The sequence below is a fragment of the Oncorhynchus kisutch genome, linkage group LG29, assembly GCF_002021735.2.
Source record: "Oncorhynchus kisutch isolate 150728-3 linkage group LG29, Okis_V2, whole genome shotgun sequence".
Lineage (NCBI taxonomy): Eukaryota > Metazoa > Chordata > Actinopteri > Salmoniformes > Salmonidae > Oncorhynchus > Oncorhynchus kisutch.
The window spans coordinates 20,058,150-20,085,759 of NC_034202.2; the positions used below are offsets into that span (position 1 = coordinate 20,058,150).

The 27,610-nt window shown below is 44.7% G+C and overlaps 2 protein-coding genes across 3 annotated transcripts in view; both read left to right on the top strand.

Moving 5' to 3' along the window:
* The window catches only part of LOC109873599 (regulator of G-protein signaling 3-like), a 42,395-nt gene extending 21,375 nt beyond the window's left edge, over positions 1-21,020 (top strand). Inside the window, exons 4-7 of the mRNA XM_031808753.1 lie at positions 8,174-8,241; positions 19,781-19,862; positions 20,104-20,209; positions 20,456-21,020. Of these exons, the coding sequence (XP_031664613.1) occupies positions 8,174-8,241; positions 19,781-19,862; positions 20,104-20,209; positions 20,456-21,020 (821 nt within the window). The remainder of the gene's footprint in view (positions 1-8,173; positions 8,242-19,780; positions 19,863-20,103; positions 20,210-20,455) is intronic.
* Positions 21,021-24,014: 2,994 nt separating this feature from the next.
* Positions 24,015-27,610, top strand: part of LOC109874136 (regulator of G-protein signaling 3) — a 150,756-nt gene continuing 147,160 nt past the window's right edge. The window contains exons 1-2 of one of the 2 annotated variants that reach the window (XM_031808887.1): positions 24,015-24,115; positions 26,307-26,390. The gene's annotated coding sequence lies outside the window, so the exon portion shown is untranslated. Of the gene's footprint in view, positions 24,116-25,661; positions 25,958-26,306; positions 26,391-27,610 lie in introns of those variants that run through there. The other variant, XM_020465937.2, reaches the window with a different exon arrangement.

Consider the following 27,610-nt stretch of genomic DNA (forward strand, 5'->3'; position numbering starts at 1 on the left):
AGAAGACTGTGTTTGTTTATTTGTGCGTGTGTGCGTGCGTGCGTGCGGTTGTGTGCGTGTGTGCGGGTGTGTGTGTGCAAGAGAGGTCCAGAGATAGAGAGTGAGAGAGACTGTGTATATGACTCAGGTTTGCAATGATGCGTATCTGACTAAAGGGTAACACAAGCCTCAGGCTACTGTCCAGTTGATCCAAAGTGAAATTTCCCATCCTAATAGGTCACTTCCTCTCCTTTGTCCTCTCCTCTGTCCACTTCCTGCCCTGTTGATCTATAAAATACACAAAACTCAACCCATTGATTTGTTTTGTTTCTCCAACCATCATCATCATGTAGGCTCTCATAATTTATCCTCTCATATGTATCTATATGAAAACTTCCTTAAATATGTTGTTCTTTTTGTTTTTGTATACTAAAAACCCTAAGCTTATATCTGTAAACTGACTGTTAGACCTGGAACCAACTAGGCTCATCAGGGAGAATCGGAGATCTGTCAGATTCTATGGAGTCTTTCTGGGGCTCGCCAATGGCTAAACTCCTGTTGGTGATGATGTCATGTTCATGGGCCATGTCACCAAGGGAGTGAGACACCGAACCCAAGACAGCTCGATTAGTCTCTGTCACTTTTCCAGTCCCTCCCTCTTTATCTCCCTGATCTGTCTCATTTGTCTGTCTCTCTTCATCACTTCCACATCTGTTTTCACCTGTGTCACATTATCTCACTTGTTTTCAGCTGTCCCTTTTAATAACAATATAATGTTCAGGCCTGTATATGTTTTTTTATTGGTTGCCTTTCATAGTGTCATGGTAGTGCCATCTTACAATATCTATAATATCACCGTACAGTACAGTATGTAAAACCGAAATATGCCAATCACAAAAGCTGCAGTCCGCCCGGTCACCCTAAATGTCCCCGTCATGTTGCGTCACGCCGTGTAGCATGATGAGTCAGTCACCCTCAGTTTGGTGGGCAGAAACCCTGCCTGTCTGTCTCTGTCGTTCATTTGTGCGTCTTCTGCGTTATGTTCTTCTATCTGTTTGCTCTGTGGGTGTCATCATCTTCCAGTCGCTTTCAGCTCCCCAGCTTTTGCTTCAGAGTGGACCGTTTTTTTGTGCAGTCAACCCAACCATAAACAAATTGCATTTAATCTTTTCTTCTCTGCCGTATAGCTGTGTCTTTGGGCTCCGGGGGAAATACTGTTTCATTCCATCTCTCGGTGTTTGCCTGCATGTTTTCATGTCCTATTTTCCCTTGATTTACCCAGTATGCAGGGTTCACCCGTCACATCCTGGTAATTAGACGTCTTGACAGGTAACGTGTGAGTAAGCATCTGAAGGGTTACTTTGTTCAAGGCACTGGTGGTTAATGTGTTTTCTTTCTTTCTTTCTTTCTCTCTCTCTCTCTCTCTCCCTCTCTCTCTCTCTCTCTCTCTCTCTCTCTCTCTCTCTCTCTCTCTCTCTCTCTCTCTCTCTCTCTCTCTCTCTCTCTCTCTCTCTCTCTCTCTTGTCTTCTCTCTGTCTCTCTCTCTCTCTCTCTCTCTCTCTGTCTCTCTCTCTCCTCCTCTCTCTGTCTCTCTCTCTCTCTCTCTCCTCTCTCTCTCTCTCTCTCTCTCCTCTCTCTCTCTCTCTCTCTCTCTGTCTCTCTCTCTCTCTCTTCTCTCTCTCTCTCTCTCTCTCTCTCTCTCCTCTCTCTGTCTCTCTCTCTCTCTCTCTGTCTCTCTCTCTCTCTCCTCTCTCTCTCTCTCTCTCTCTCTCTCTCTCTCTTCTCTCTCTCTCTCTCTCTCTCTCTCTCCCTGTCTCTTTTTTCTCTCTCTCTCTCTCCCTCTCTTTTTTCTCTCTCTGTCTCTGTCTCTGTCTCCCTCTCTCTCTCTCTCTCTCTCTCTCTCTCTCTCCCTGTCTCTTTTTTTCTCTCTCTCCCTGTTTCTGTCTGTCTCTGTCTCTCTCTGTCTCTCTCTCTGTCTCCCTCTCTCTCTCTCCCTCTCTCCCTCTCTCTCTCTCTCTCTCTCTCTCTCTCTCTCTCTGTCTCTCTCTCTGTCTCTCTGTCTCTCTCTCTCCATCTCTCTTTCTCTCTCTGGTGCAGCCTCTGCTTTGACCACTTTCACCAGAGGTGATGGGGAGGAAGAGACATTTGTGACAATGTGTCCTTTTCAAAGCGTCACTCAACCAGATGTAGCTTGCCCTAAGAGGGACACAAGAGTGTACCTTCAATATGCATAAGCTGCTCTCCCCAATGCTCCAATTCACAGCAACATTTTAAAACGGCCTCACACAGGGTCAGCGATAGAGCGAGAGAGAGAGGGGGAGTGAGGGGGAGGGGATGTTTTTAATTTGATTCAAACATCACTTCTCACACTCAGCTCATATTAGCGCCTATGGGTCAGCCAATACAGTATGTATATATGCTAATTTCTTTTTTAGCCATGACACCTCATCAGACACATAATTGTGTCAGTGTCACAGTGTTTTTAACACCCCCTCTCTCCCATTGACACCCAACCCACTCGGCACAGATGTAATTTCAACGTCTAGTTATTATTTACATTAGGTTGAGTTGTTAACTAACGTGAATTCAACGTGAAAACAACATTGGATTGAGGTTGAAAAATAGTAAATTCCCTTACAATGATGACTTTTAGCAAATCCACTCAGTTTTCCATGTAGATTCAACGTCACTGCATAGATTTTTTGTTGTTGTTGAAATGACGTGGAAACAAAAGGATGTCCTCACGCTTGAGGTGATTTACAAAAACACATACATATATATATATTGCACCTTTATTTAACCAGGAAGGTCAGATAAGAATAAGTTCATCATTTACAACTGCGCCCTGGCCAAAATAAAGCAAAGCAGTTCGACACAAACAACAACTCAGAGTTACACATGGAATAAACAAACGTACAGTCAATAACACAATAGAAAAGTCTATATACAGTGTGTGCAAATATAGTAAGAGTAGGGAGGTAAGGCAATAAATAGGCCATAGTGGCAAAATAATTACAATTCAGCATTAAAACTGAAGTGATAGATGTGCAGATGATGATGTGCAAGTAGAGATACTGGGGTGCAAAAGAGCAAGAAAAATAAATAACCATATAGGGGGTGATATAACAGACGGCACTGTGATAGACTACATCCAATTTGCTCAGTACAGTGTTGGAAGCTATTTTGTAAATTACATCACTGAAGTCAAGGATAGTCCGTTTTACGATGGTTTGTTTGGCAGCTAGAGTGAAGGAGGCTTTGTTGCGATTCTAGATTTCATTTTGGATTGGAGATGATTAATGTGAGTCTGGAAGGAGAGTCTACAGTCTATTCAGACACCTAGGTATTTGTAGTTGTTCACATATTCTAAGTCAGAACCGTGCAGAGTAGTGATGCTAATCGGGCAGGCAGGTGCGGGCAGCAATCGGTTGAAGAGCATGCATTTAGTTTTACTAGCATTTAAGAGCAGTTGGAGGCTACGGAAGGAGTGGCATTGAAGTTTGTTTGGAGGTTTGTTAATACAGTGTCCAAAGAGGGGCCAGATGTAACGACTGTTGGTGGAAGAAGGTGAGGACCAAAGCGCAGTGTGGTACGTGTTCGTCATGTTTATTAAAAACTGAACACTAAAAATGCAAAACAACAAAGAGACAACCGAAACAGCTCCGTCAGGTGCAACACACACTAAACTGAAAATAATTACCCACAAAACCCATGTGGGCAAGTATGGTTCTCAATCAGAGACGACGATAGACAGCTATCCCTGATTGAGAACCACACCTGGCCAAACAACACAGAAATCAAAAACATAAAAAATGAACATAGAATGCCCACCCTAGTCACACCCTGGCCTAACCAAAATCGAGAATAAAAAGCCTCTCTATGGCCAGGGCGTGACACCAGATGTATACAGAATGGTGTCGTCTGCATAGAGGTGGATCAGAGAAACACCAGCAGTGTGACATCATTGATGTATACAGAGAAAATAGTTGGCCCGAGAATTGAACCCTGTGGCACCCCCATAGAGACTGCCAAAGGTCCGGACAAGAGACCCTCCAATTTGACACACTGAACTCTGTCTGAGAAGCAGTTGGTGAACCAGGCGAGGCAGTCATTTGAGAAACCAAGGCTATTGAGTCTGCCGATGAGAATGTGGTGATTGACGTAGTCAAAAGCCTTGGCCAGATCGATGAAGATGGCTGCACAGTACTGTCTTTTATTGATGGCGGTTATGATATCGTTTAGGACCTTGAGCGTGGCTGAGGTGCACCCATGACCAGCTCGGAAACCAGATTGCATAGCGGAGAAGGTACGGTGGTATTCGAAATGGTTGGTGATCTGTTTGTTAACTTGGCTTTCGAGGTCTTTAGATGTCAGAGCATGATGGATATAGGTCTGTAACAGTTTGGGTCTAGAGTGTCTCCCCATTTGAAGAAGGGGATGAACGCGGCAGCTTTCCAATCTTCAGGAATCTCAGACGATACAAAAGAGAGGTTGAACAGGCTAGTAATAGGGGTTGCAACAATTTTGGCAGATCATTTTAGAAAGAGAGGGCCCAGATTGTCTAGCCCAGCTGATGGGCAAGTTGCTGCAGGGGGTGCAGAGCTGTTAGCCGGGTTAGGGGTAGCCAGGTGGAAAGCATGGCCAGCTGTAGAAAAATGCTTTTTGAAATTCTCGATTATCGTAGATTAGCCTCAGCTAAGTGGGCAGCTCAGAGGAGGTGCTCTTATTTTCCATGGACTTTACAGTGTCCCCAAACTTTGGGGAATTAGTGCTACAGGATGCAAATTTCTATTTGAAAAAGCTAGCATTTGCTTTCCTATCTGACTGTGTATATTGGTTCCTGACTTCCCTGAAAAGTTGAATATCACGGGGGCTATTCGATGCTAATGCAGTACGTCGCAGGATGTTTTTGTGCTGGTCAAGGGCAGTCAAGTCTGGAGTGAACCAAGGGCTATATATGTTCTTTGTTCAACATTTTTTGAATGGGGAATGCTTACTTAAGATGGTGAGGAAAGCACTTTTAAAGATCTACCAGGCGTCCTCTACTGATGGGATGAGGTCAATATCCCTCCAGGATACCCGGGCCAGGTCGATTAGAAAGGCCTGTTTGCTGAAGTGTTTTAGGGAGCGTTTGACAGTGATGAGGGGTGGTCGTTTGACCGCGGACCCATTACAGATGCAGGCAATGAGGCAGTGATCACTGAGAAAGCTAGCGGGCCGGGGATAGCAGATGGGTCTTCGGCGACATCACAATGGAAAAGCCTGTTGAAGCCACATCAGACGATTACATCAGCAGACCAATTGTGATGGATTGGTGGGGCTCTGTGTCAACAATAAAGGGTCCTGGCCAATTGAAAAAAAAAAGTTTTGTAGCCCAAGAGTTAGCTGGTATACATTTGTCGGCTAGCCGGAAGATGGGTCTAGCTCGAGGCTAGCTCAAGGCTAACTGGTTCTTGCTGTGGGACAGAGGCGTTAGCCAGCAATAGCCATTCGGTTACAGCTAGCTAGATGCGATGATCCGGTGTAATGGTCCAGAGCTTGCGGCAGGAATCAGGTGATGTGGTAGACAAAAGCAGTCCCATATGCTCTGGGTTGATATCGCGATGTGCAGACTGGCAGGTATTGACTGAGCTAAAGCTGGCGGGTGTCCGAGCTAAAGGTGAAGACCGCTAACAATGACTAGTAGCTAGTTAGCTGGCTAGCTTCTGATGGAGGTTCCAGTTATAAAGTATAAAAATAGCAGATCCGTACCACATTGGGTGAGGCAGGTGAGATCAAAATATATATGAAAAAAAAACGATGAAACGGGACAAGACAAACACACGTCCAACTACTACGCCATCTTGATTTGTCAAACATGATCTTAAAAACGACTGTGAAAGAAGTCTGCTTGATGGAGAGAATGTTCCTTCATTCTCTCCATCAAGTGCTTATTTGTTTGTGGTGTGAAAGGAGGGCCAGGATGTCAAGAGAGTGAAGAGATCTTTCATGCTACTTGGGGAGAGAGATGTTTTATGGCTGGGCAGCTCTGTGGCAAGGCTGACTAACGTTGGCCAATGGCCAACACTACTCTTTGTCCTCACACCTCTCTCTCTCTCTCTCTCTCTCTCTCTCTCGTTCTCTGACTCTCGCTCTCTCTCTCTTTCTCTCACTCTCTCTCTTTCTCTCAATTCAACTCAAGGGGCTTTAATGGCATGGCTAACATATGTTAACATTGCCAAAGCAAGTGAAATGGATAAACAAAGTGAAATAAACAATAAAAGTGAACAGTAAATATTACACTCACACAATTTCCAAAAGAATAAAGGCATTTCAAATGTCATATTATGTATATATACAGTGCTGGAGCGATGTGCAAATAGTTAAAGTACAAAGGGGAAAACAAATTAATATGAGTTGCATTTACAATGTGTTTGTTCTTCACTGGTTGCCCTTTTCTTGTGGCAACAGGTAACACATCTTGCTGCTGTGATTGCACACTGTGGTGTTTCACCCAATAGATATGGGAGTTTATCAAAATTGAATTTGTTTTCGAATTCCTTGTGGTTCCGTGTAATCTGGGGGGAAAATGTGTCTTTAATATGGTCATACATTTGGCAGGAGGTCAGGAAGTGCAGCTCAGTTTCCACCTCATTTTGTGGGCAGTGTGCACATAGCCTATCGTCTCTTGAGAGCTAGTTTGCTCAGTTTTTTTGTTAATTCTTTCCAATATGTCAAGTAATTATCTTTTTGTTTTCTCATGATTTGTTTGGGTCTAATTGTTACTGTCCTGGGGCTCTGTGGTGTCTGTTTGTGAACAGAGCCTCAGGACCAGCTTAGGTGATGGCTTTGTTATGGAAGGTTTGGGAATCACTTCCTTTTAGGTGGTTGTAGAATTGAACGGCTCTTTTCTGGATTTTAGATTTGGATAATTAGTGGGTATCAACGAAATTCTGCTCTGCATGCATTATTTGGTGTGATTAATGGTTATCCAAACAAAGGGCCGGTGGGTGTGCAGGTTGGCTCTCTGGGGAGTTGGGATTAAAGTGACTGAACTCTCAGGCTCCTGTTTGAAGCTTGCCCCGTTACCCCGGCAACCTGCTTGCGGGATGGTAGAATGTGAACGAAGAAGCTGTAGGAGAACTAACTATGGCAGGACAGTGTGTGTGTGTGGGTGTGTGTGGGTGTGTGTGGGTGTGTGTGTGTGCTTCTGTGTTTTATTGATGTTTGTGTCTGTGCGTGTGTGTGTGTGTGTGTGTGTGTGTGTGTGTGTGTGTGTGTGTGTGTGCTTCTGTGTTTTATTGATGTTTGTGTCTGTGTGTGTGTGAATGCTAACACGATTATGAACTCCTCACGAGGCTAACGCAATGCTGGAGAGATGAAGGGGAGGGTGTTTCTATGGGGTGGATGAGTTTGAAATCAAATCTCACCATCTGCGTGAGGAATGAGAGGGAGAGAAAGAGTTAGAATGGCAAAGAGCATAAAAATGTAAGAGAGACAACAGAGATATAGATACAGCTCAGTGTAAAAGGAGAGGGAGAGGGAGGGATAGAGATTTGCAGCTATATGTATAGGGAGGGAGGGAGGGAGGGAGGGAGGGAGGGAGGGAGGGAGGGAGGGAGGGAGGGAGGGAGGGAGGGAGGGAGGGAGGGAGGGAGGGAGGGAGGGGGAGCAGGCATCAGCATTGTGGGCCAGCTGAATGCTGCCTTTATGAGGAACGGTTAAAAGGACATTGAGGCTGGGGCGAGGCTGCCGTCACCATGGTAACCTCACAGGAGCCCTCGAAGGAGGGATAATGGAGTGAGAGGGAAGTTCCTTTTCTTTTTACCCCCTCCCTGCTTCCCTCCCTCTCTTGTGCTCTTCTCCTCTCTTGGCTAGTTGGGCGCAGAGTTTCCCAGAGTTAGTAGTTCTGTTTGTGCCTTATTAGAGGGGTCCTAACTGATGCCCCTTTCTCAACACACACCAAGGCAGCTCAGGACAGGCTTAATCCATTGGCTTGTAACGTACAGAGAAACGTTTGGGAGACTTTTTTTGTCAGCATCAAATTTGGGACATTATCTTGCATCTGCAATATATTGCCGATTTTTTTGGGCAGCACCTTGTTGAGAAGAAGAGGGAGTCCCCGAGTTGGTACCCTGAGGGTCCAGAGACAGAGAGGCTGAGATGTTCTCTAAATGCAGTGTCTCAGCCCGTGACTCTTTTGTCTTTCTTTCAGAGGCTGCGTTGTCAAACCATGGTGCTGCCCCCGAGACCACAAGACCTGAGAATATGCAATGCTTAACGGTGAGGAAATCTTTTGGAACTTCCTCTGTATGTGTGTGTGTGTGTGTGTGTGTGTGTGTGTGTGTGTGTGTGTGTGTGTGTGTGTGTGTGTGTGTGTGTGTGTGTGTGTGTGTGTGTGTGTGTGTGTGTGTGTGTGGATGCGTTTAACTACACGTGTTGGGACCAGAAGTCACGTCTGCATATCAGAAACATCCAGTGCTGTTTATTTGATTCACTGGCTACACCAGAATTTGATGCTGGTACTGGTTGCACACAAACATTTCAAGTTGCAAATCCCTATCAACTTTTCCTCATTCCGCTGCTTAAAATGTTTACTGTTGGATCACAACCCTGGTTTGGCAACAAACAGTTGTTTTAGTGTGGATTTGGAAGTGGGGCTATGACGAGCTGAAAGCTAACACTGAGGAACAGGAAGTCTCTGTAATTGAACTCTATATTAAAGGCTTTTACATCAGTTTTTGAATGTTCTTTTCCCTCCCTCCATCTCTCTCCCATTTCTCTACCCCTCCCTCTCCCCCTCTATTCCCCTCTCTCTCATCTCTTGATGCCTGATTGAGGAGTCTTTGTGGGGTGTTCTCCTTGGACCAAGTTTAAAGAAGGGCAAATCACTTTCACAGGCTGAATGAGGAACCATTGGACTTTCTGCTTTTCAAGGCTTTTCTGTGCTTTTCCGTAACTTGTCTGTTGAGAGATTGAGAGAGAGAGATAAGAACGAACTGTCGGAAGATCCCACAGTCCAAAAAGGAGCCGCTCCGTTCGTCTTGTCTGGCTCAAAGACAACGTTACAAACGCTCGCCTCTCTCTCCCTCTAATCCATCCTTCTGCTTGTTTAGAGCGGAATAGAAGGATAGAAAATGAAGAGAAAGAGCTCTCACATGTTTTTGTGTGCGATAGAAGGGTAACCTTCCCCCCCTTTAAAAGGAGAACAGGAAAAAGTCCTCCTAAACGCCCAGTAGAGGGGATGTAAGGAGGTGAATGGTCTTTTCTGACAGTCTGTTAGCATTGTGGAGACAGTGCACTGTGGGTTCCTCTTTGGCCTCTCTCTTTCTCTGTCTCTGTTAACCTCGAGTGAGCCAGCCACTAAAGGATAAATGGAACGGAGACATGTTGGAAATTAGTCGCTCTGGGTTACATTTGCCAGTTTTCTGGCCGACATTAATAGATGTTTCCTACACAGAGCAATCCCAGATAGCACATAACGTTCTGAGAACCATTTATTGATATTTCATTACTTTAACAGAATGTTTACATTACATTTGACATTTTAGTAATTTAGCGGATGCTCTTATCCAGAGCAACTTACAGAAGCAATTAGGGTAAAGTGCCTTGCTCAAGGGCACATTGGTCAACGTGTTTGCATGATTAATGGCTTAGGAAATTAATTTCCATGTGTCCTATCTGTGCTTGCAGTTTAAAAAAGTTAACTCAAAATAAGCATTGCTATTAAAAGTCTCATTGAAAAATTCAATGAAAGTTGCTTTGAACCTTTATTTAACTAGGCAAGTCAGATAAGAACAAATTCTTATTTATAATGACAACATTTAAAGAAAGTTATTGATAAACCTCCAAATAACCTATCATTTCTGTTCGCAGAGCGTTAATAAAACATCCCAGGAAAACCTTCAAGGAAATAAATATTCCCAGAACTGACAAAATGTTCACTTCTGTTCTCAGAACGTTTAAAAAAGGTTTCGTCAGGAAAAGTATGGCTTCGTTTCCACCACCAATGTCAAACCAAAAACATACGTTCCCACAACTTCCAAGGAACTAAATATGCTAGTTGGGATTTTGTTGTTATTTTTCATCGATTTCATAGCCTCGCTGTTCCCAGCTCTCACACTGTAGTTAATCAAAGACAAAAATAGGAGGGTGTTTTGATAAGTGGAAAGGGCTTTTCCAGAGTAGCACATTCACAAACCTGAATTTCCAGGAAAAGGAGAGGAAATATAAAAGAACCTATCATAACAAACATGATTTGTGTGCAAATGAATTACTTAAAAATCATACAATGTGATTTTCTGGATATTTGTTTTATATTCCGTCTCTCACAGTTGAAGTGTACCTATGATAAAAATTACAGACCTCTACATGCTTTGTAAGTAGGACAACCTGCAAAATCGGCAGTGTATCAAATACTTGTTCTCCCCACTGTACATAGAACATGGTTGCCATGTGCTTAGAATGTAAGATAGTCATGTTTGAAACAAATTTCATGGGGAAATTGCAAGAACATTTCTGTGTATCAGTTGTCAGGATGGTCCTAAAGAAATATGTTTTCATTACACCTTGTTACTGTGGCCAAGGTGAACTACTGAGCTATTCACATCTCTTTGTCTGTTGGCAAGGGACACACACTGCTGTTAACATATAGTGTTTTCACCTTACATAGCTTGCAATTACATTGTGCATGTTCATTTATACAGTAACTATTATTCAACATGTCCTCATCTGGGATTTGGTTTACAGTACTCCAATCTCTCCACTGCGCCACCATATCCATGATAATTGTTGGTTAATCTGTTTATTCTCATCATTGATTTAGTTGTCCTATTTCAGCAATTTAGGGGTGTATATGTATAGCATATTGAGCAGTTTTCATGACACTCCTGAATCACTATGATGAATAAAACAATATATTGAGTGTACTTTTAACAGAGCTGATATTTACTTCAAAGTGCATTCACCCTATTGCTTACAAGTTGTTTAATCTACGGTTGAAGTCGGAAGTTTACATACACCTTAGCCAAATACATTTAAACTCAGTTTTTCAAAATTCCTGACATTCAAACCTAGTAAAATTTTTTGTTGTCTTGTCAGTTAGGATTACCACTTTATTTTAAGAATGTGAAATGTCAGAATAATAGTAGAGAGAATGATTTATTTCAGCTTTTATTTCTTTCATCACATTCCCAGTGGGTCAGAAGTACACTCAATTAGTATTTGGTAGCATTGCCTTTAAATTGTTTAACTTGGGTCAAACGTTTCGTGTAGCCTTCCACAAGCTTCCCACAATAAGTTGGGTGAATTTGGCCAGCTCCTCACAGAGGTTTGTAGGCCTCCTTGCACACACACACTATTTCAGTTCTGCCCAACATTTTCTATCCCGTGCTTCACGGTTGGGATGGTGTTCTTCGGCTTGCAAGCCTCCCCCTTTTTCCTCCAAACATAACGATGGTCATTATGTGCAAGCAGTTCTATTTTTGTTTCATCAGAACAGAGGACATTTCTCCAAAAAGTACGATCTTTGTTCCCATGTGCAGTTGCAAACCGTAGTCTGACCTTTCAGGTTATGTCGATATTGGACTTGTTTTACTGTGGATATAGACACTTTTGTACCTGCTTCCTCCAGCATCTTCACAAGGTCCTTTGCTGTTGTTTTGGGATTGATTTGCACTTTTTGCACCAAAGTACGTTCATCTCTAGGAGACAGAACACGTCTCTTTCCTGAACGGTACTATTGTTTGTACAGATGAACGTGGTACCTTCAGGCATTTGGAAATTGCTACCAAGGATGAACCAGACCTGTGGAGGTCTCCAAAATCTCAATTTTGTTTCTGAGGTCTTGGCTGATTTCTTTTGATTTTCCCATGACGTCAAGCAAAGAGGCACTGATTTTGAAGGTAGGCCTTGAAATACATCCACAGGTACACCTCTAATTGACTCAAATGATGTCAATTAGCTTATCAGAAGCTTCTGAAGCCATGACATAATGTTCTGGAATTTTCCAAGCTGTTTAAAGGCACAGTCAACTTAGTGTATGTAAACTTCTGACCCACTGGAATTGTGATAGAGTGAGTTATATATGAAATAATCTGTCTGGAAACAATTGTTGGAAAAATTACTTGTGTCATGCTCAAAGTAGATGTCCTAACAGACTTGCCAAAACTATAGTTTGTTAACAAGAAATTTGCGGAGTGGTTGAAAAACTAGTTTTAATGACTCCAACCTAAGTGTATGTAAACTTCCGGCTTCAACTGTACATATGTGCCTATGGAGAAGGGGGTAGGGTTCCTTCTGGACAGGGCCTAACTATTCTGGCCCAGTAAGCACATGCCCTAAAGATAGCCCTTTTTGTGACAGTGGTTAGGGCCTTCAACATTGGTGCTAGTGACCTGTGTTGGAGGCCTGCTAGGGGAATACCCCTACTGTCACATTCCTAGCTATATACAATATGTTCATGTTATTATTTGGCAACAGTTTCAACACACCTAGCTGATCTAATTAAAATGCGCTTGTCAGTAGCTAAGTTTCCATCCAATTGGCGACACATTTTCTTGCAAATATTCTGAAACCGGCATAAAAACAATATGCGCATTTCCCCACCAGAAATGTGTCTCCGTCAAATGGACTTGTTGTGGATAAAAGGCTGTGCGTGATGAAGTAGTGCACATAAAAATAACTTTTGCGGTTTAATTACCATGTGCCGAATAAAAAATAAGACCCTGGATATTTATTGGAAAGGAGCATCAACCTCATCACCGTGCACGTTCACCACCCTGTGAAGTTCATCATAACTTATTTCCTCTGTAGCCCATAAACTGCATGCTTTCCAGACGTAGTGGGAGGACCACACAACATCCTGGTGTGACTCCTGGTTCGTGACACATGTTTGTTGTACATGGTATATGTGGTGTAGATGTCAAAAAGACCATAGAGTTCCCTTTGAGACGCTCAGCTATATAGAATGAATAAATACGGGTCATTTATGAGGTAGTGGAAATGTCCTAATTCATGCTCAAGGGGAACTCCTGAAGATTCCCGTCTTTCAATGAGAAACTCATTTGAATTAGATCAGATAGGTGTGTTGCAACTGCTGCCAAATAATTACATGAACATATTTAGCTAAGAATGTGAGAGTAGGGGGATTCCCCTAGTGTTTCCCAAGCACACTGGTTCAAATGATCAAAGCTTGATGATTCGTTTATTATTTCAATCAACTGTGTAGTGCTAAGTGCAAAAACCAAAACGCGCCCCCCCCCCTGGGGTCCCGAGGACTAAGTTTGGGAAACCCTGTTCTAGCAGATCTCAAACCCAGGCCACTAGTAACAATGTCAAACACCCTCACAGGTCTCAGTAAGGGATATCTCGAGCACATGTGCTTATTGGGCCAGTATAGTGAGGCCCTGTCCTGTCCAAAAGAAAGCGTACCCCCTCCTCCCTAAGCACTTGTATAGATCTGAAACAACTTGATAGGTGTAATAGGGTGGATGCACTCTGAAGTAAATCTCAGCTCTGTTTAAAGTACACCCAATTCAAACTTTGACTGATCATAGGGATTCAGGAGTATCATTAAAACCGATGAACATGCCCCACCCAACATTACACAACTGTACTGAAAGCCCTTAATGAATTGCTGAAATAAGTCAATCGAATCAATGATGAGACTAGTCAGATTAACCAATACATGACACAGACTTGGTGGCGTAGCAGGAAGATCATGAACCAAGAGGTTGTGAGTTCTCATCCCAGGTGAGGGCTGTTGAACGATGACTGTGTAAATGAACATGCATAATGTAATCATGTGTGTTGAATATGTAAGCTGGAACCTGTATGTTAAGAGCACTGTGTGTGTGAGTATCCCTTGCCAACAGACAAAGAGCTACGAATGGATCAGTGGTCCATCAATCAGGGTCTTGATCGGCTGGACACCAGTAATAATGTAATAATGTGTAATGAAACCATAACTTTTTGGGGGAGAATGTTTCTTTGGTTTAATCAGGTGATGTCCTGACAACTGCTACACAGAAATGTTCTTGCAAAGCTCCCATGAAATGTGTCTCGAACATTGATATCTTAAGTTCTGAGAACATGTTAAGCACGTTCTGGGTACGTTATTTTTGACATGAAGGGAATGGTCTCTTGGAAACATTCCTTTCACATCATGGGAACATTCCTATGAAAACGATAGCTCATGCCATAATGAGACTCTTAAGGGAACGTTCTCTAAAGTTGTGGGAACATGTGCTGTTAGCTGGGAGGCAGCATAATGTACACTTTATGTGCAAAGGTATGTGGACACCCCTTCAAATGAGTGGATTTAGCTATTTCAGCAACACCCGTTGCTGACAGGTGAATAAAATCGAGCACACAGCCATGCAATCTCCATAGACAAACGTTGGCAGTAGCAGAATGGTCTTACTGAAGTGCTCAGTGACATTCAATTTGGTAGCGTCATAGGATGCCACCTTTCCAACAAGTCAGTTCATCAGATTTCTGCTCTGCTAGAGCTGCCCCAGTCAACTGTAAGTGATGTTATTGTGAAGTGGAAACTTCAAGGAGCAACAACGGCTCCGCCGTGAAGTGGTAGGCCACACAAGCTCACAGAACGGGACCGCCGAGTGCTGAAGTGCGTAGCCCATAAAGATCGCCTGTCCTCGGTTGCAACACTCACTACTGAGTTCCAAACTGCCCCTGGAAGCAACTTTTTGTCATGTAGTGCAAGTCAGCAATGCACAGTAGATCACATGCTTTATGTGGACGAACGGTGGCTATTCGACATGTAGAATAGTCTGAAAATGACGGACGGTGTTCTGTGGTCCAAGACGGTAGGACTGCTTCACATGGCCTTTAAGCCTTCATCGTTTCAGCGTGTCTTTCCTCTTTCAGTGCAAAAGTAGCACAACAAGAAGTTGCTTGGATGTTTATTGCTAGTGTATGTGGGTGAATATGGCGTAGGTGGAATTCATAAAGATATGGGACTGTGTCTATTGTACATGGCTGTGTTATTGAGCGTCCACAGACTCTCTCCCACCTCCGTATGCACAACATACATGTTATGTATATAAGAGTGCTCACTGCCAGTGCTCTTCTCTGCTTCCACCTCTACAGTATGATCAGAAGTCTGTGTGTATGTGAGCTGTTTCTCTCACCTCTTTCTCCCAGCCCCATACTGCTGGCTCAGGAAGCTGTTCTGGGCTCATCGATGGCCGGCGCAAAACAGGCTGGCCCGGACAGGGCTCAGGGTGGGGGGAGGCGAAAGAGAGGGGTTTGAGGGGGGAGGTGGGGGGGGGTGAGGGGGCACTTCCTCCCATTCTTCTCTTGAGTGGAGTTCCCATGAGCAGCCATGCCAAGAGCAGTGTGGCTGGAGCAGGCCGACCCAGCACCAGTCTCGCCTCTGTGACGCCAGCCCCCACACACGGACACGCACACCGCGAGCACAGCGCTCGTCTTCTCTCCGCAGAGCAGAGAAGACCGGACAGTGCTAGGAAGACTCACGGTAATGTGAGGAGCCGTACACAGCACTTTGAGGACACAGTGTCGTGAGGAGCTATACACAGCATTCTGAGGACACAGTGTTGTGAGGAGCCATATACAGCACTCTGAGGACACAGTGTTGTGAGGACCCATACACAGCATTCTGAGGACACAGTGTTGTGAGGACCCATACACAGCATTCTGAGGACACAGTGTTGTGAGGAGCTATACACAGCACTCTGAGGACACAGTGTTGTGAGGACCCATACACAGCACTCTGAGGACACAGTGTTGTGTGGAGCCATACACAGCCCTCTGAGGACACAGTGTTGTGTGGAGCCATACACAGCACTCCGAGGATCTAATTGTTGACTGCGCTGACCACATACAGATCATTGTTTCTAGTGCATCTCATTGACTGTCTGTTGACCATCCAGATAGGACCATACCTAGTGGTTGCTGCATAGAGGACAGCAATCAACACAAACCGTAATGACTGGACTATAGAGGATCCTGACAAGTGAACCACCATACAGAGAGGTCTGGGATCAGATTTGGAACACACATTGAAGAGCACATACAGCATTGTGAGAACCCATAGAAGAACAGAGGAACTCTAGAGGAACATCCTCAGGGAACCATCCAGGACGGTAGACAGAGAAGCATCCACAGTGGGTCTGTCCTCAGGAGGAGCTTGCAGACATGCATACCATCCACGGGCTGTGTAGGATCTGCATCACTGCTAGACTGCCTCAGGTTTGTTCCCCTAGACAATCACCTGGAGAGAGGGACGGTGGGAGAGAGAGGTGGATGGAGGGAGAGATAGAGGTTTGTTGTACATGGGGGTGTGACAAATGGGGGGAGAGTGTCAAGTAAGTGTGTGAGTGAGACGAGAGGGAGAGGACAGGGTGTGGGGTAGGAGAGTGTGCGAATGGATGTGTGGAGAACGGGGGGAGAGGGAAGATGGAAGGAGAAGGGGAGGGGAGTGGGACGGGTGCAGAAGTATGTGAGAGGGAAGATGGAAGGAGACGGGGAGGGGAGTGGGACGGGTGCAGAAGTAGGGTTCTGTGTGTAGCCAGCTCTTTTGGAAAGACTGCAACACTGACAAAGAGAATACATTAGATAGCACAGGAAATAACAACGGAAAGCAATGGTAGAAGAGCAATGACGTAGGAAACAGACAATGGTCAATTGCTTGTGAAACTGAAACTACGTGTGTATAGATTTTTAGGATAGTGAAATTGGATTAATGCACTGGAACAATGATAGAAAGAAGAAAAGTTAGGGAATTTATATTAAAGCCTTTAGGCGCTACTAATATAGCCAAGTGTTTGCCATTGGACAGCTCAGTCCCATAGTGTCTAACATGTAAGGGAAGCGATGAGGAGGAAACCAGTGTAAGAAACGAGAGGATGAAAAGAGAGAGTGTTTCCCCTGTTTCCTGAGACTGAAGAACCAGGTCTCTTTCACCTACATTATTCATCCATAACGAGAGAAGAGACAGATCTGATGAAGAGATACATTGAAAATAAAGAGAGAGAATCCTCCAGTCCCACAGGCTTAACATAACACTCCAAAGTCTGGAGTCTGTTATCCTCACTTCAAAACTACTTCCATACAGTCTAAAGCTTATGGCTTATAGACATAGCACAAGCCCATCTTATCTAACAGTTTGCAATCAGTTGGGGTTAACAATCCAAATCAACTTTGGCCTAAGACACTCTGTCTTGATTGGAGTTTGCATGGCGTCACATCAGTACAGCGTGTTGACATGGACATAATGCTGGGCTGGCAGGGAGTTTGGTTTTTCTGGTGGCCCCGAGACACGTTGTCACCAAACCAGAGTGACCCAGATGTGGCCCTGCACAATGGACCGGGGCTGTCCTACTGGAATTTTAGTGTTGTAGTGTTCAGCACACAAACAGACATTGGGGTGGATTGTTTTTTGCTTTAGTTCTGTGTGCCTGTGTGTGTGTAAGTTTGTGCATGTGTGTGTTTGTGTGTGTGAGAGTGTGTAACTGTGCAGGTCAGTAGTGAAATCACTGAGGCACATCAGGTTGACAGACTGGAGAGGCATCAAACTGAGCAGAAGCACACAGCAGACAGACAAACAGACAAACAAACAGACAAACAGACAGACAGACAGTGGATTGGCTCCTGGCTGTGTTCTCATAGTCAGATAGTGTCTTATATGAGGTTGCTGAGGCAAAGCAACAGAGAGAAAATTCAGTCGCACGCACGCACACACAAACACACAAACACTGCACATCTCACAGGACACAACAGAACACCACTCCGAGTCACCACACACACACACACTCCTACGCAATCAGTTATATAAATACACCCCTGTACAACTCATTTGAGTAGCTCTAAATAGCGAGCAACAGTAGTTTCATACTCATACTGGGCTTGTAACCTTCTCATTTGAGGGGAAGGAGAAAGATTGAGGCTGTAGAGGCTCTTGAGGCGAGCTGGAGATGGGAGAATAGCATCCTTGAACAAATGCTGTGAATGCTGCCTGTCAGGCAATTGTTGCTGGTTCTCTGACCTTGGCCTGAAGGTTGGACGTGTGTGTTAGTGCATGTGAGAGCGAGACCAGGAATGAGGGTTCCTTTATTAACAACGTGTGTGTGTAACCACCGTGTGCCCACTGTAAGGCCCTGGGTGCCAGTCGGTGTGTATCTGGTCTCCCAGTGGTCCAGTCCCACGCTCAAAAAGGCCAGGGGGCACCTCTCATTAACACTACCCCCCCACCCCCGATCCCCTCTTCCCACCGCCCCTCTACTCTACCTTCCCTACCCTACTGACTGCCAACCTAGCCCCTACAGAGCCCCCCAACTCTTTCCTTCCCTTACTCTTTTTCATTTATTTTATTTACTGTCTCCCGTAGACTCTCACCCAGTCTTTCTCTATTTGCTTCTGTCGTTTCTCTATTTCCTCATCTGCCTCTTTGTCTCGTTTTCTCTTCATCTGTCCATCTCATTTCTCTCTTTCTGTCTCATTGTCTTATTGTCTTGTCTGTCTTCTCTCTCTCTCTCTCTCTCTCTCTGATCTGACAGTAGTGATGTTGTCTCTGGTCTTTAGCCAGGCTGTAGGGTTATTAAACAGTCGTCTACTCACACAATATGCTGCTCTGATCCTTGTCTGTCCCTGACACCAGGTACACAACTACTCTGACATGACAGGGTGACAACTCCTCCACTAACCAGATTATCTATCAGGATGATCATCTATCAAACATTTTAAAAGACTATCAAGATTATCATGTATTTTTATCGGTGGAAAGTCGGTCAATAATTGCCATAATGTGTTCATCAACTTGTTTGTGTCTTGTCAAAAACAAGCGTAAAAAACTATCATGTTTGTGTGTGCCCCGCCACAGCCTGTCAGTCAGCAGGATGAAGAGGTCAACCTGGCTGTCACCGGGGCGGTGACATGGCATTGGGGTGACATACAGGATGTCACCAGTGATTATGGACTGTGACTCTGTATCTCACTAGATTACAGACGGTCAATCCTGAAGGGCAATCCGTCAAGGAATTCTAGGAACTGTCCCTAAGACCATTATACCAGCCCCCTTTGGCTACTGAGGGTTGTACTGTAGTTATCAAAGCTAAACAAGTTAATACGCTTATGCATCTTGATGCCAGTCTTTTAGACATGCTCTTTGGGTAGAAGTTGCTCATAGGCACAGATCTAGGATCAGTCTACCCTCTTACCATCCTGATCTGAACCAAAAGGGGGGAGATGTAAAACTGCTAAGAGTTTTAAAGCAACATTGTACTCAATCTGTTTAATGTTCAGCTGAAGAGCTATAATATAAAGTGTGTGTAGAGATTTCAGATGCCCTATTGTCAGCAGATGAGATGGAAACAATGTGTATTGGAGCGGAGCACTGTTGATTTTGGACCACACACACACAGTCATTATTCCTGGAGTTCTGACAGAAAGGCATCGTACGTGTGTGTGTGTGTGTGTGTGTGTGTGTGTGTGTGTGTGTGTGTGTGTGTGTGTGTGTGTGTGTAGGTGTGTGTGTGTCTGCCCTCTTACTCTGTGCGGATGCTGCCAACAGTTGGCGTCAGATCAACACCAATGCGCCGGCCACCTTTAATGAGGGCCACAGTGCTAATCTGTGTGGCTGGCATCCACACGCGTTCCATCCTGACACACTCAGCTCCTGGCCAGAGAACATCTCTCTGATCTGTAGGCATATGCTCACATGTTGTTCATCACTGCTCCTGCTTGCTGTAGATGTAGTATTTGCATTTCACTCCGTGTACATATATAGACATGAATGAGTAATGCTTTATGGTGATGTTATGTCTGTTTGTGTGTTCTATAGGTGACCATCCTTCGAGGAAAGGACGGCTATGGCTTCACCATCTGCTCTGACTCCCCAGTGAGGGTTCAGGCTGTCGATTCAGGCAAGGCTCCCCACTCCCCGCCCGCCTGTGTGTGTGTGTGTGTGTGTGTGTGTGTTGGTCTAGATGTATGGGTGCAGGTGTATATTTGACCCTCTCTTGTCCCCCTCTTCCCTTCTTTTTGAGGTGGTCAAATCAGGTTTGCATGTAGGTATTAGTAGGTAGAAGCTGGTGCGTGTAACTGTGTGTATATGTGTTTGTGTGTGCATGTTTGACCCTCTTCTGCCCTCTCTCCTGTCCCAAGGCGGTCCGGCGGATCAGGCAGGTCTGCAGCAGCTGGACACTGTGCTGCAGCTCAATGGTCAGCCTGTAGAACAGTGGAAATGTGTGGAGGTCGCCCACGCCATCAGGTACAACAGGCAGGGAGACACAGAGGAAGTAGTGGACTTAACCAACTTTGACAGGGATAGCTATCTTCAACACTTAAAGAACACCTCATGTTACATTCTGAAGTTTGATGGGTTGTGCTATCTATGCACAGCAAACACTATACAGGCACTGTGGCTCGTAGTCTCTATGCGCGCATCCATTGGCTAAGCTTATCTTTAAACTCTTCCTGACCAGTTGTCACATTCCCTCTCTGCCTCCCTCTACAGAAACAGCTCCAATGAGATCAAGGTGGTGGTGTGGCGCACTGGGCCTGCCGCCAAGCCCAGTTTCGAGGGCCTCATCCACCGGCCCTCCTACAAGCCCTCATCCTCCTCCAACTATGATGCCCCCTCGCCCCCCACCAGGCGGCGGGACAGGTCCAAGGACCGGCTAGACCGGGACATGTCCCCCCCGGCCGTGCCCCCCCTCCCTGCCCACCACAGGACCAGCCGCCGGGTGCTGGTCAACGGCTCTGAGGGGGCTGGCGGGGGAGGGTTAGGATGGGTAGGGGTAGGGGGGGCGTGGGGGGAGAGGGGGCGCGTAGGAAGGGGGGCAGAGGAGGTGGATGGTAAAGTCAGGAGCCAGACCCATAGCCAGAGCCACACAGCCACGCTGAAGGGGACTAGAGTGAAGGCGTCCAACGGGGATAACTACATCATCCTGGCCCCCATCAACCCAGGAAGCCAGGTACTGGTGGGGGAGCAGAGGCTCATGGTCCATCCCAGGCTCCTGCCCTACCCCCTCGATGGCACTATCCAGACCCTGACATACACTGAAGATACAGTGCTGTGAAAAAGTATTTTCCCCCTTTCTGATATTTTTGATAGTGAATGTTGACAGATCTTCAACCAAAACCTAATATTAGATAAAGGGAACCTGAGTGAATGAATAACAAAAAAGTATATACTTATTTCATTTATTTCATTAACAAAGTTATGCAACACCCAATTCCCATGTGTGAAAAAGTAATTTCCCCCTTACACTCATTAACTGGTTATGCCACCTTTAGCTGCAATGACTGCAACCAAATGCTTCCTGTAGTTGTTGATCAGTCTTCTCACGTTGACGTGGAGGACGTTTGGCTCACTCTTGCATGCAGAACTGCTTTAACTCAGCGACAGTTGCGGGTTTTCAAGCATGAACTGCTCGTTTCAAGTCCTGCCACAACATCTCAATTTGGATTAGGTCTGGATTTTGACTAGGCCATTCCAATGTTCATGTAGACTTGCTTGTGTGTTTTGGATCATTGTCTTGCAGCCTGACCCAGCTGCGCTTCAGCTTCAGCTCAGCTCTTATACTGATAGCTTCAGCTCTTCTCTGATACAGAGCAGAATTCATGCTTCCTTCTATTAAGGATCTCGCCAGGCATAAAAGTGGACTCAAGTTTGCCAAAAAACACTTGGAAGCACCTGGAGGATCATCAAGACTCTTAGAAGAATGTTCTACGGACAGATGATTCAAAAGTATAACTTTTTTGATGACATGGGTCCCATTATGCCTGGCGAAAACCAAAACACGGCATTCCACAGTAAGAAACTCATACCAACAGTCAAGTTGGTGGCACAACCAGTTATTGAGTGTAAGGCGGCAATGACTTTTTCACAGTGGGGCATTGGGTGTTGCATAACTTTGTTTCTGAAATAAATGAAATAAGTATTTAATTGTTATGTTATTTGTTTACCCAGGCTCCCTTTATCTAATATTAGGTCGTGTTTAAAGATCTGAAAACATTCAGTATCAAAAATATGGAAAAACTAGAAAGGGGGCAAGTACTTTTCGCAGTACTGTATGTGCCATTCAAACCTGGGACAGATTCATGCCAATTCTACTTGATATACATTACATTACATGCCATCTAAATCAGAGATATACTTTACCATTCTAACCTGAGAAATATCTGTGCAATTCAAACGGATATAATGTGCATTGTGCAAATTAAAGACGTATACAGTGCATTCGGAAAGTGTTCAGACCCCTTGACATTCTCCACATTTTGTTACGTTTACAGCCCTATTCGAAAATGTATCAAATCGGTTTTTTCCCCTCGTCAATCTACACACAATACCCCATAATGACAAAGAAAAACAGGTTTTTAAAATGTTTGCAAATGTATCAATAATAAAAAAAAAAAATGGAAATATGATATTCACATAAGTAATCAGACCCTTCACTCAGTACTTTGTTGAAGCACCTTTGGTGTATGACGCTACAAGATAGTTTTGATGTCTTCACTATTGCTCTACAATGTAGAAAATAGTACAAATAAAGAATAACCCTGGAAATAGTAGGTGTGTCCAAACGTTTGATTGGTACTGTATGTGTATATACTGTATATATATCTATATCTGTATATATAGTACATAGTTAAATAGGTAATTTAATACAAATTTAAATGTATGATAATATACAACCAAGAGTTGAGATTTGCCTCACCAGTAAGTAGTATTCAAGCGACTATATGGGAAAAGTCATGGTGGCCTCAAGAGGTGTTCTATCAAATGATGCACACTGTAACATGCTGTGTATGGGGAAATAACTCTTTATGATAAAGACATAGTAAAGTGCACCGAATGGAGAAAGAAACACACTGTATTGTGAACTTGATTCCTTCACATCCCCAACAATTTGACACTAATCTGCCAGCCTGGAAGAATGGACCAGTTATGCTGAAGCAATGAATGCAGAAAACCCAGAACTTCTAGTCTTTCCCTATTTCTCCATTATCTCTCTCATTGAGCTTGCATGGCCAATCAAAGGCAGTAATGCTGACTGTGTGGTTGTGGGATTCCGTGACATAGTAGCTGTTTTTTAAAAGGCCTTTAGGGGACGTGAAGGAGGCTGTATACCCTGCTCTCCACAGACCCAGTAACCTAGAGACAGTGGGGCTGTCGGTTAGTCTGTGAGCTGCTGCCTGAGTGTGTGTGTGTGTGTGTGTGTGTGTGTGTGTGCCCGGCAGCATAGCAGCCCTTACAGTCTGCCTTATAGGAGAGGCTCACCCCTGCAGACATGATATGACATGGGGCTCAGAGAGCATGATGGGAACGCCCTCTGGAAGTCATAGGTCAGAGCAGGGACACAATGTGTCACACAGGGCTGACGCACAGCCCACTACTACACAACCCCTGCATAGACCTGGGTTCAGGCCACTGCTACTCATAGGGCTCTAGTTAAAAGTAGTTGTCCGTGGCCCTTTTCCATGCCTAACATGCCTGGTCTGCATTGTCATTGCTTCAATTTCACCTCATGTCAGGCATTATTTTATGGTGGAATGGATACATTACATGTGACAATTTCCTGTAACAATGTATTGCATAATGGTATTGGTCAACTGTTATAACAGAACCATTGACTATTATGTTTTTGTCTCTACTTCAGGTATTGAGGCCTATCTACCAGGACAAGCATGGTACCTTGGGTAAGCCATTTACTACTGACTAGGATTTTAGTGAACAAGGGCGGTTTGGCAGGGCAATTCTGTCAACACTCATTCTACTTCTATGTTCCCAGGCTAACTCCCAAAATGTGTGGTGTGTGTGTGTTTGTTTGGGGTGTGTGTGTTATGTCTCTCAGCAGGGAGGATGTACTCACACCAGGCCAGCGTGCCCCAGACTCAAGGGGGTGGCGGTGCTCCACCTGGGGGTGTAGGTCTAGCAGGCCGGACCACCTTCCTAAGACGCTCCACTAACGCCAAGACATCTAAACCATCCGATGCCAACCTCTTTGGCCAACCCCCACCCAGCTACCAGCAGGCCCAGAGCTCCTCCAACTTTGCTAACTACCAGAACTGTACTATAGTACGCTCCCATGTACCACACGGCAACCCGCACGGCAACTACGGCTACGTCAAAGCAGCACCCAAGATCCTCATCTTCCCCATCTTTGTTCAGGTGTGTGTGTGAATCCCCATCTTTCCACTACTCTGTTAGTGACGTTAGTTTTTTTCCCCCCCTTTTATTTTGATAACTTTTGGCCTATATGGCTGGTAATGCTAAAAACACAATACGGTAGGAACACACACCAATGCCCCCTACAGCCCATCGAGTCAGTTAACGCCCTGTCATTTTCAGTGCTGAGTGGATAGATGATGTATTCACAGAGAACAGTGATTGGCTTACAGTGGAGGTTGATCTACGATGACCCCTGACTACACCAATCAATACTGAAAAAGATCCATAGATGAGCCCTCATGCAGAAAACACTGTACTACTCCCTGTCCGATCCCCTAGAGCAGTGGTACTCAAACCTCTCCTCGGGGACCCCAGCCGTATCTAATCCCCTAGAGCAGTGGTACTCAAACCTCTCCTCGGGGACCCCAGCCGTATCTAATCCCCTAGAGCAGTGGTACTCAAACCTCTCCTCGGGGACCCCAGCCGTATCTAATCCCCTAGAGCAGTGGTACTCAAACCTCTCCTCGGGGACCCCAGCCGTATCTGATCTATTCCAGAATTAGCACACCTGATTCAACTTGTCAACTAATCACCGAGCCCATGATTAGATGAATCAGGGGAGCTAGTTCAAGGCTTAAACTGTGAAAGTTGTGGAAGGTCTGGGGGTCCCCGAGGATAGATTTGAGAACCACTGCCCTAGAGCATACAGGTGTTTCAATATTGATGGTGATGCCAGTGGGATCCACATTTTGAGGGATTTTCTTTTGAGACACAAAACAGACTAAACCACACCAAAGTTTCTCACCTCAGCAGTGTTTCCCTATATTCACCACCGCTGCTAAGTCATTGCCGCCAACGATTTAAATATATATAGATTTAATTTTATTGTTTCAACTTCTGCCGAGACACACTTTTAAGAGTTACATATCTTCCTCAGATTCTTATCAGATCATCTAAAAAACTAACTCCAAGGTAACTAGCTAGCTATTTTGTAATCCTGGAAGTGTAGCCAACCCTATTCATAGATGGATATAATAATTGTTAGCTAACATACAGTAACGTTACACTAGCTTTGGGTTAATATAAAACTGGCTGCTGATGTCATTGAGATCAAGAGATAAAATGTAACTGTCATTGAGTTTCTAAGGAACAGAGAATCATTTAATTGCCATGCATTTTAGAGTAGAATATCCTTTTAAAAAAGTCACCAGACTCACAGTCTTTAAAAAAATAAATGATCGAAAATGTTTAATATTATATCTCAAATATATGAGGAAATTGTATTCCTTCTATGATATCACCAAGTATTACTTACTACACGGCAGTATTACCTATTGAAAGAAACCTAGGGGAAACACTGCTCTGTGGTACAGTATGTGTGTACATATGACTCTTGTCATAAACACACTGGAATGAACCACATTTCCCCAACATGCTTACATCCAAGCACTCATGCCCATTTTCAGGCTGCGATTGTACTAGAGAGTTGAACTACCCAGGACCCTTCACTGGTCTGTAATAGTACTTCCTGTTGACTGACTGAGTCACCCAGCTGCACCCTTCTGAGACACAGTGAAACGGCCCTGTTGGCTCTCTAGCCCTGGTCCACAAGAGGATGTGGCTACCAACCCGCGGCACTAGCACTTTTAGCCTAGCGCCTTCTCACAGAGCGAGACCCTTATAGAGCGGCTCATAGACTCCTTGCAGTCACAGCTCACACGGCGAGGATCTCTGTAGAGACTGGAGCGACTGTAGCTACACGAGAGCCGCCAGCTGCAGAGCCTGTATTGTTCCCTTTGGTGTGGGGCAGAGAGCATGGAGCTTGGAGCCAAGATGGAGATGGTACTGTAGCCACATGCTCCCTCGTGTACTTATAACATCCCTCCCAAATATTTGTGTACTTGAAACATGTGTATTTATCTATACCTCTATCTCTATTGAGTGATATTTAGGAGTGTTGCGAATGATATTGGGCTGTAATAGCAGTGTATGGACTTCAGTATTAATTACTTTGGCTGTAATATTGTGTACTGGCATTAGTGAATGTATTGTGTTTGAAGTAATATTTAGAAGCAGTATTTTGCCCTGGATAATGTCATCCTAATTCCTAGGATGTTGCCTAATCTTAATCTAACCTTAATCCAATGTTAATCTAACCCTTAAATCTACCCTCTCACCCAATCGTGTGTAGCCTCTGGACCTGTGTAACCCCACACGGACTCTGGTGGTCTCTGAGGAGATGATCCTCCACGAGAGCAAGCACCTCTCCATTAAGGTAAATGGCTACTAAGAAGGTGTGTGTGTGTGTGTGTGTGTGTGTGTGTGTGTGTGTGTGTGTGTGTGTGTGTGTGTGTGTGTGTGTGTGTGTGTGTGTGTGTGTGTGTGTGTGTGTGTGTGTGTGTGTGTGTGTGCGTGTGTGTGTGTGTGTAGATCAGGATCAGTAAAATGGGAGATGGTAGATGTAAATGTTGTTAAAGTTAGAGTATTTAAGATAGTAACAAGTTGCGAGAATACGACACAACTCTTTGTACTGTGGTTCATATTCTACAGCCGTGAGAGTGTTTCGGTTTGAATAACTGTCAAAGAGTTTGTGCAATGCATTATGGAGATTTTCCCCAGCCCTTGTCAATGTTCTAAAATACCTTCCCAGTGACAGGAAAAGGGCAGAGACCCAGATACAAGGTGTAGACTGAGACCTTATTCATGTCTCCTCTGTCTGTGGTTTGTGCTACTAGCAGAGAACAGAGGCGAGAGAGGAGGAGACAGCATTTAGAAAACCTGTGGGTGGTTGCTGTGCTGCGTTGGGCTTCTACACTATTGTCTTCTCTTCTCTTGGCATTTCCTCTCCTCTCCTCTTCTCTCCTCCCTTCTGCTCTCCTCTCCTCCCCTAGAGAGGGGGAAAGAGACACATTGGGGGAAGATGTCTGCTCAAACAGTTAATTGCACAGCAGGTGAAAAAACATACACAGACCATTTTTGCAGTTTTTAAAGGCAATTTCCTGCTATTCTAATGCTGTGTTCTTATGCTCAAACAATAAAACAAAATCAATGCAACATTTAAAGAAATGTTCCATACGCACAAAAAGCTTATTTAGCAAAAATCCCTTTTAGTGAGCCTTTCTCCTTTGTCAAGATAATCAATCTACACCTGACAGGTGTAGCATATCAAGAAGCTGATTAAACAGCATGATCATTACACAGGTGCACCTTGTTCTGCCACAGATGTCTCAAGTTTTGAGGGAGTGCTCAGTTGGCATGCTGACTGCATGAATGTCCACTAGAGCTGTTACCAGAGAATGTAATGTATCATAAACCACCTCCAATGTAAATGTAGAGATTTTTGGCAGTACGTCCAACCGGCCTCACAACCGCAGACCACCTGTGACCACGCCAGCCCAGGACCTCCTCATCTAGCTTCTTCACCTATGGGATCATCTGAGACCTGCCACCTGGACAGCTGATGGGACGGTGGGTTTGCACAACTGAAGAATTTTT